Source organism: Onychomys torridus, unplaced genomic scaffold, assembly GCF_903995425.1.
Source record: "Onychomys torridus unplaced genomic scaffold, mOncTor1.1, whole genome shotgun sequence".
NCBI lineage: Eukaryota > Metazoa > Chordata > Mammalia > Rodentia > Cricetidae > Onychomys > Onychomys torridus.
The window spans coordinates 1-9,739 of NW_023412937.1; the positions used below are offsets into that span (position 1 = coordinate 1).

General features: G+C 49.4%; 1 protein-coding gene across 1 annotated transcript; it reads left to right on the forward strand.

The window, feature by feature from the left end:
• The first annotated feature begins 301 nt into the window (after positions 1-301).
• Positions 302-1,102, forward strand: LOC118576083 (sperm motility kinase X-like). Its single transcript, XM_036176478.1, has one exon. It carries the CDS (start codon positions 302-304, stop codon positions 1,100-1,102), a length of 801 nt encoding a protein of 266 aa, XP_036032371.1.
• Positions 1,103-9,739: the final 8,637 nt, after the last annotated feature.

Below are 9,739 nucleotides of genomic sequence, written 5' to 3' on the forward strand. Positions count from 1 at the left end.
TCTGTTTCTGGTTGATTCCTTCCACTGGATCTCTGTCTTCTTGTGCTGTCTGCTGCTTTGGGAGGTGCTTTCTTCTCTTCCTGAGCATTGAGTCCCTGTTAGGTTGTCTGAAGTATCTCTGACTTTCTTTTCCTTTGGATGTAGGAATTTGTATTGATAATCAGTTTCCTGGACTTGATTTGGACTGCTTAAAATTCCCAATTGAGAGAGAGGTTGTAGCCGTAGCAACCAGGACCTGACCATGGAGCAGGGCGAGGAGGCCCGCTGCTCTGATGAGGAGACCTTCACTGCTGAGTATAAGATGATGATGACCCTGGGCAGAGGACAGTTTTCAGAGGTCAAACGGGCCTTTCATATCCCCACTGTATCCTGGGTGGCTGTAAAAATTCTTAGAAATCAGAAGAAGTATGCCTCGCTTATCAAGAGTGAAATCAACATCATGAAATCCCTTACCCATCCCAACATAATTAAATTGTTTCATGTGGTCCAGACCAGAGAGACCACCTACCTGGTGATGGAGCATGCTTCAGAGGGAGACCTGCTGCATCACATCCTGGACCTGGGGCACTTAGAGGAGAGCAAGGCTCGAAGGCTGTTTACTCAGATACTGCATGCAGTGCAGTATTGCCATGATAACTTTATCATCCACAGAGACATAAAGGCCCAAAACATCCTGCTCGACCACAAGGGTAATGCCAAGCTATGTGATTTCGGCCTCTCGGCTAAGGTCATCCCTGGGCAGAAACTTGGTGATTTCTGTGGCACTTTACCTTACTGTGCCCCAGAACTCTTTGGAAAGGAGGCATATGATGGCCGTGCCACTGATATTTGGAGTTTAGGTGTGCTCCTCTTCTTCATGGTGACTGGGCGCTTTCCCTTCAATGCTTACTCTGATGTGAGGGTGATACAGCAGATCCTTGATGCAAACTTCAGGGTGCCTCCCTATGTTTCCGTTGATATTCGTGATGTCATCCTCAAACTGCTGATTAAAAACCCCTACAGGAGGCTCACCATAGGCCAAATCATGAGGCACCCCATGGTCAGGAACAGTGAGGCCCATTCACCCTACCTACTTTCCCACAGTCTCTCCCAGGCACCCTGAGCCCTGGCATTGTCAGGGCCATGACAATCATGGGGTACAAATCCGAAGAAATCATTGAGTCCCTGAGAGACCAGAAATACAACCAGGTGATGGCCACTTACCTAATTCTACAGCACCAGTCACCCAGGGGAGACGCTTCCATCACCAGGAGAAACCCATGAGAGCCATGCAGTCAGGCCTTGTCCTCAACCTGGCAGATCTTCACACTTTCCCTGTGTGCTTAGGGAGAGCTACCAAGCCTGCTCGCCCCACCTTCACCTTGCCACCCAAGACCAATGAGAAAGAGGAGAAGAGTGCCAGGCAGGGTGGCACAAGGCACAGCATGTCTGCCGCCTTGTGCTGCCAGCCAAAGAAGACCCACCCTCCCCACCTACCCCATCTGGGCTGTCCTGTGGCTGATTCTCTCGTGGGCAGCAACCTGGAAATCACTGAGTATTTCACACAGACTGAGATCGGGTCACTCAGCAGCCACATGGCCAGTGTCCAGCCACCTCATTTCTGGACACTTCATCTCCTAGGCTCACACCAGAGTGAGACTACAGGTGAGCAGAGACAACAACGTGTCTCCTGGCAGCTCCCAGGAGGAACTCGTGCAGCTCCCAGGAGGCATCTCAGTATTTCACCCCCCACAGGCTCCTTCCTTTGGGATACACTGCAGGAAGAGACCATCACCCAGGGATTGACTACGACCCCAGGAAGGGACATGGCCCAGGATAAGGCCATAACTCATGAAGTGACCATGACCCAGGATGAGGCCATAACTCATGAAGTGACCCATGAGCCAGGATGAGGCCATAACTCATGAAGTGACCATGAGCCAGGATGAGGCATCACCCATGAAGTTTACCATGATCCAGGATGAGGCCATCACCCTTGAAGTGACCATGAGCCAGGATGAGGCCATAACTCATGAAGTGACCACCTGAGGCCCAGGATGAGGCCATCACCCAGCGACCATGAGCCCAGGAATTGAGCAATGAACTCATGTGATGCGACCAATGACGCCAGGGAAGGGACCCATGACCACCAGGAAGGCCATAACTCCATGAAGTGACCATGAACCAGGGATGAGGCCATAACTCCATGAAGGCTACCATGACCCAGGAAGGCCCATGACCAGGATGAGTGCCATCACCCATGAAGGCACCATGACCCAGGAAGAAGACCCATGGATGAGAGCCTCATGCAGTAGAGGCCATCATTGAGGATGCAACTATCACCCCAGAAGCCACCATGACCAGGAAGTGACCATCACCCGTGGCCAGCCCAAGGATGCAGGCCCAGCATCTTCCCGAACCCGGAGGCCGCACAGACTGGAAAGGGGTCAAGAAAACAATGCATGAACTGCTTCAGACACCTCTGTTGCTGCTGCCTGCCTCCTGCAGAGAGAGGCCATGCCTCCTGCAACAACCTGGCTCCAAAGAAAAGGGATCGTGGAGTCACCCCCAGAACCAGGTGGGTAACACTTTCTTCATTTTATTGGTGCTTCTCCTCCTGTCCTTTGTGATAAATGATGCCTGGGCACATTGTGGCACACTTGTGAATGTAACAACCTGTCACTTCAGAGAGACCCAAATCCCAGAGAAATCTCCTCAAGTGTGACGCTCAAGGCTTGTTGGAGCTACAAGTGGACAGCAGAGATGCTGATGGAGAGCAGGGAGAGCAGGAGGGGGGACAAGGCCACTAGAAAGGCAAAGATCCCATGGAGGACCAGTGGGGGGACTTAGGCACTGCAGGCCAGCACAGTAAAGTCCTGTGTGTTCCAAAGCCACTAAGAGTCTCCTTCCTGTGTCTTTCTGCTTTGAAGTCCTGAAGAGGTCAAGCCCCACCTCTATGGCTTGTGAGCCACGGATTGGGAACTGGTGTGGCTGAGAATCGGACAGCCCCAAGGGGAGCCAGACCAGATATCCAGGAGGCCAGTGTGGACACAGGCCCCTCCTGCAGAGGAAGAGCTGGTCCACGCCACGTGCAGATCTCTCCAGGTAAAGTCCCAGCCAGGAAGACAGGATTTCCACAGGGTCTTGCTCAGAGGGGAGGGCTGAGGTGCAAAGGGACCCTAAGCTTTCTCATGGAACATTAGCCCCTTGTCCTCTCCCCCTGCCTGGCTAAACATCAGAGATTGCCCTCTGGGTAGTGAGTGTCCTTGGCTCCCTGTTTTTGGGCAGAGAAAATGGTCTTCTCCATGAGGTGAGACTTCTCTCTCCAGGGAGAGTATTTCTAGTTAGCCTGTGTCCACCTGTCCCAAGAGGGGTTCCCAGGTTCACAATGGGGCCTGCAAGCAGCCCTGTAGGACTCCTCCAGAGGCTACCCCTCCTGCCAAACTTTTGCAAGAACCCCCAAAAGTCATCACAGCAAGGTACATTGCTTGAGTCCTCAGACCCGACTCAGAGTAAAGCTTGGAACAATCTCTACTGGGGAGTGACTCCAGGGCTTGCTGAATCTTCTCCCTCCACCAATTCTGCCCTCTAGTTACTCACCTTGCTGCCTCTCCCATGCTTGCTCCTTCAAGGCCACCATTCCCATTGGGAACTGGATTCCACACTCACCACCACCTGACACACCATAAGGGAGTGATATGAAACCGTGATGAGGATGGAACCAGAAACCCTTATGAGAGGGCACCAACATGTTGTGGGCGCTGCGTCATGCCAGCCCAAGTCTGCACTCAGAGGGGCCATATCAGTAAGGTCGCTTGTTCTTGCACAGGTAAGCAGCCTTTTGCACATCCTTTGGGCAAGCTTCCTGGAAGCCTCCCTGCCCTTCCTAGAGTCACATTGATAAGATCTAATCTCGTGTGTTCTTTCTCCTTAGACGGTGCCCAACATACCACAGCATGAGACACAGAAAAGTGTGTGTGACTCATGTAGATGGTACATGTGTCTGTGTGTCCCTATGTGACATGAAAACAAGGGTCCTGGAATGATAATCATGCCTCCGCTGGCTTCTGTGTCCAACAGCGTGTCTTGACAGTGTTCCAGGCACTAGGAGAACACATCTGTCTTGCTCATTAAGCTCCTAGGACAGACATTTTAATGTGCTCAATCTGAAAAAAGAGAATCTTATTCCACTCTCGGGTGAGAAGACTACCCCAGAACCCCATGCTTCCCAACCCACCGACAACAACTCTGAGAATGTACATTCTATAGGATCCTTTCCTGGCGTCAGCCCACTGGATCTGCTCAGACAAAACTGAGGAGGACTTCTCAGGTGACTCTGGCCAGCCTGGGAGGGAAGATCTGGCCTCTGACATTGTGATCCCCTAAGACAGCTGTATTGTTCACCTGCCCCCATCCCCTGGAAATAGAAAGCCACTGGTGAGTATCTCTCTGTCTCTGTCTCTGTCTCTGTGTCTCTCTTTCTCTGCCTCTCTTCTACATGAGCAACTTCCAGGCAGGTCAGCTGCTCTTTCTTAAACTGGACCCCCAGAGATTCACCAACACTGAAGATCGCTACAAATAGCAAATCCAAAATGGCAAACATAAAATAAAAATTGCAATCGACTGAAATAGATAGATGAAATTAAAACCAACCAACCAAAAAACACACACATAAAACCTTGAATGACCCACCCTAATACTAAGAGTCTCACAGAGCATGCTAAGGGAACACATTCCACCTACAACCAAAGTATGGCAATTGCTTTCATTCCCTGACAGGTGTATTAAGGTGTCACATGCACACTTCCATGTTATTGTCTGACATTTGGTTCTGTCTACTTTGGTCAACAGGAATAGGTATTGCTACAAACTTTTCATCTGCTGGTTTTCGTGTCCACACAGAGTATTGCCCTATAACTCGGGCTGGCCTGAAACTCGTATATAGTCCAGGCTGCCCTTTACATTCCTGAGGATCCTGCGCCTCAGTCCTCTTAGGTGCAGCTGTAACTCTGTTAGCATTCTGTGGTTTAGTCAAAGTCTCATCTGTCCCAGGCAGGCCACTCTGTAGCCAGAGATGACCTTGAGCAGGATCCTCATCCTCTTGTCTCTAACTCCCCAAGGCAGGAATTCCAGGTCTGAGTCACTGTGCCCTGTTAAGTATGAGAAGCCCAAGGCCAGGATAGGCAGGAGTGAGTTGCAGGTGAGTGGAACCCCGTCTCAAAAAGAATATGGAAATTCTGAATATTTTGAACTATCAGAGCTGGACATGGGCTGGGGAGATGGGGAAATGGCTAAAGCACCACAGAGAAAGGAAGGAGTGTGTGAAAACAGGATGTGGCGTGTCCTTATGTCATCTGAGGCCTGAAGAGAGGCAAGTGTGGGAGCTTGCTGGCCTGAGCTCAGTGAGACACCCTGTCTGGAAAATGAAGGTGAAAGCCGGGTGGTTCGGGAAAACCCCTTTCATCCCAGGATTGGGAGGCAGAGGCAGGCAGATCTCTGTGAGTTCAAGGACAGCTGGTCTAGAGAGCCAGTTCCAGGACAGCCAGGTAAATTAAAAAAAAAAAAAAAACCTGTCTCAAAAAACAAAAAAAAACAAAAAAAAAAGGATTAAGGTGCTTCAGGTGGTAGATGTGCATGTCTTTATTCCCAGCACTTGGGAGGCAGAGCCAGGTGGATCTCTGTGAGTTTAAGGCCAGCCTGGTCTGTAGAGCGAGATTCAGGATAGGTACCAAAACTACAGAGAAACCCTGTTTTGAAAAACAAACAAACAAATCAAGTGCAATTTGATGAATATTACTGGTCGACATGTGTGCTCATAGGTTTAGAATAGAATAGACAGACAGACAAACACACACACACACACACACACACACACACACACACACACACACACACACACACCTCTGTGGTCACACATGCATCATGCACATACACACACACTATGCAGAGTTCTCCAACTCTGTTCTTACCCATACCCCTCACTGCTGCTTATTCCTTATGCTCATGGCCTTTCCTTCTCTTTGCCAAAGCACATGACTCTTAAGCCCCACGGTGCAAAAGTATCAGTCCCCTCTAATGAGGAATCCTCTTGTTTTTTTCTCTCCTCTTGTTTTGTCTCCAGTTTTCTGTCTGTAGTCCAGGCTGCCAAGGACTGGCCACCCTCCTGCCCTCAACCCACTGATTAGAGGGGTTACAGATGTACATCTGGTCTTAATATGTTTGAGGGGTTTTGTTTTTTAAATTATCTATGTAACGGTGGATGACCTTGACCTTTTTTTTAGAATTTTATTTTATGCACATTAGTGTGAAGGTGTCAGATCTGCTGGAACTGGAGTTACAGACAGTTGTGAGCTGCCATGTGGGTGCTGGAAATTGAACCTGGGTCCTCTGAAAGAACAGCCAGTGCTCCTAACCCCTGAGCCATCTCTCCAGCCCAACCTTGAACTTTTAATGCTTTTGCCTCTACCTAACAAATGTAGGCACTACAGGAATTCCCCACAAAGCCTGGTTTATTTGGTCCTGGGGACCAAACCCAGGGCCCCCTGCATGCCAGGCAAGAGCTGTCCCAACTGAGTCACACTTGTAGCTCAGGCGAGCCTGGGACTCACTATGTAGCTGAGGAAGACCTCCTGATGGAATTACAGATCTACACCATTGACCCTGAATTTTCTCTTTCTCTCTTTTTTCTTTTAACCTTTCTAGATGGCCTAGTCTTTTTATTGAGAGGCTTTTGGAGTGCCATAAACATGAGCAGTATCTGGAAGCTGCTCTTCTGAAGCTGGTGAGCTGTGATCTGGGCAGGAGGGAGGGAAAGGAGGCTGTCCCAGTCCTAAGGTCACTCAGGTCAGTATGCAGCAGTCCCTGGACTGTCACCTGTGTAGCCAGGCAGCTTTGAAGGACTGTTCTGACTAGCGGCCCTCAAGTTGGTCTCATCTAACCCTCTATGCAGCTCCGAGGGACAGGATGGAAGACACAAGCCTCAACCAGCCCATGTCCAGACCTGCATCTGATGACACTATGGGATGGAGCCTCACCCCCACTGCTTGAAGGTTTAGTCCCCTCACCCCTCGGGGGATCTCATACCCTCACATTTAGCCATTTTCAGGGAGTTTGTGCATTTTTCTTTTTCTTTTTCTTTTTTTTAAAGATGTATGTATGTATGTATGTATGTATGTATGTATGTATGTATGTATGTATGTATTTATTAATTATGTATACAGCATGTTTGCCTGCAGGCCAGAAGAGGGCACCAGATCTCATTACAGACGGTTGTGAGCCACCATGTGGTTGCTGGCAACAAACTCAGGACCTATGGAAGAAAGTCAGTGCTCTTAACCTCTGAGCCATCTGTCCAGCCCCTGTGCATTTTTCTTATGGCTAGATGCTATAGCTGAGGTGAAGGTATATGCCTATAAGCCCAGGACTCTTCTGGCTTAGACAGGAGACTAGTCATAAATTCAAGGTCAGCCTGGGCTATATAAGGAGCAGTGGTCTATCTAGCTTTGGTGACCCTGTGAGATCTCTCTCTCTAAAACACACAAAGTGAACAACAGGACTAGTGTTCCGTATACCTTGCATGCACACTGGTTCTTGTCCAGTGTAAAATAAAACCAGGTGGAGCATGCTGGGAATCCCAGTATTAGAGAGTGGAGACAAGACGATCAGGTGGTCAAGGTCATCTTCCAACGTGGAGAGTTGGAGGTCAGTCTAGGAGGAATGACACACTATTTTAAAAGCAAACAACCCCGACCCACAAGTATTAATGCCCCAATCTGAGAAAACAGTGACATGGCAGCCCATAACAACCATATTCTGTGTGAATCAGAAGACCTTTCTGATAGAGAGAAGAAAGTCCAGCATTTAGATGTGTTGTGCAGTACTCTTTTTCCCTGTGACTCACATCTGGAATTGGCCTGAGCATTGAGTTCATCCCCTGTGCAGTGCACCAGGGAGCTGTTCAACAAGCACTTCTTTCTGGCCCTGTGTGAGGTACTGGGAGCTGTGTGAGTAGTGCTCCCTGTTGATCCTGTGTGAGGCACTGGGGTGCTGTGTGAATAGTGCACCCAGTTGAGTGCTCCCTGTTGGCCCTGTGGGGGGCACTGGGGAGCTGTGTGAGTAGTGCTCCCTGTTGATCCTGTGGGGGACAGTCTGGAGGAAGGGTTGGAGAACATGAGAAAGGCAGGAAGGCTGCTGGCCCTGCAACCTGTCAGAAACTCTGGTGTTGTGATGCCCCCTTGTGGCATTTCCACACTAGTTCCGTGTTAGTGCGCCTGGTTGGCTGAGGTCCCTGCTTCACCTGGTGCCATCAACTGGGGTGGTTGGGTGGGTTGGTGGTGGGGTGGGGGTAGGCTTGCACTATTATACCCATCTAACATGATTTTGTCTGTCCTCATTCATTCCCATCATCATAATAAAGGAACACAATACCTTGGATAGCTCTGCTGACCAGGAGATGGCCTTGAAGAAGAAACTGCATAGACACACATTGCTGTTCCTGGCTCTGTGGTTCATAAGGCTAGATGACTGGGCAGCAAGTCAAGAGTGTGAAATGGACACCCTGGTCGAGATTCAGAAGCACAAGAGGACTGGGACAGTGACTGTCTGTTTTTACATTGCCTGTTTCCCTTGTGAGATAGGAATTCATTCCCCAGGATGCAAGAATAAGAGTGAGCAGGCTTGCTGAAGCTTGTCACCCCAACACTGGGAGATGAAGAGAGGTGCATCTCCTTTTGTGTTTTGTTTTGCTGTTGTGATTTATGTATTGGTTTTGTTTGTTTGTTTTTTCCAGACAGGCCCTGGCTCTGTAGACCAGGCTGTCCTTGGACTCGCGGAGATGTGCCTTTCTCTGACTCCTGAGTTCTGGAGTCAAAGGCATGCATCACCACCACCTCCATTTGATGCAGATGCATCAATCTTGTTGGCCTTGAGAAAGCCTGTGTCCAAACCACAATGTGTACAGCATCTGTGAATTGACATTGGAGGAATACATGTGGTAACTGCATACAAGTTTGAGCATACACGTGTATGTATTCAAGGACACACACGTACAATCACACAAGTGTAAACATATAATGTGTGAGTGATCTGCACACACATTGAAGTAAAAATAGTGATAAAGAAGCACACAGTTACTTGAAGAACCAGGTAGCTTTTTGGAAGACCTGACCGTCTGTGCAGGAGCATCCTGGTCGGCAAGACCTAGGAGAATGAGACAGGGTTGCTGCTGAGAACACTGGGTAGGTCCTCTCGGGATGCTCTATGGTTGACAGAGCCCAGCAAGCCAAGCTTTGAGGACTCTTATTACTGCTGAGTAGGTTCCAGTTGGTGGGCTGACAAGGCGATCCCAGCTTTGTCAGCACTGTGGGTCACCTGGATGTCTCACCTCTCTGCAGCATGAGACGAGGTGCCTCTCAGAAGCCGAGGAGGATGGCCCTGCACTCGAGCAAAGGCCAGCTTGATCAGCTCTACTGGTATTAACTCCCATCACCCAAACCACTGCAATATGTTTTCTACGTTGGAAATAAAATGGCATTGTTAAATGAGCTTTTGGTTGTTTTGATACAGGGTCTTGGTGTTGCTCTACCTACCATGGTACTGTGTGGCCAGTGCTGCCCTTAAATTTGAAGCAGTGTGCCTCGGCTTCCCGAGTGGCTGGGATCACAGGTGTGCCTCATCACTGCCTCTTCAGTACACACTCCTTCCTCTTTGTTTCTGTGTACGTATGTGTCTCTGTCTCTTCTGTCTCAACAAGTGTGTCACA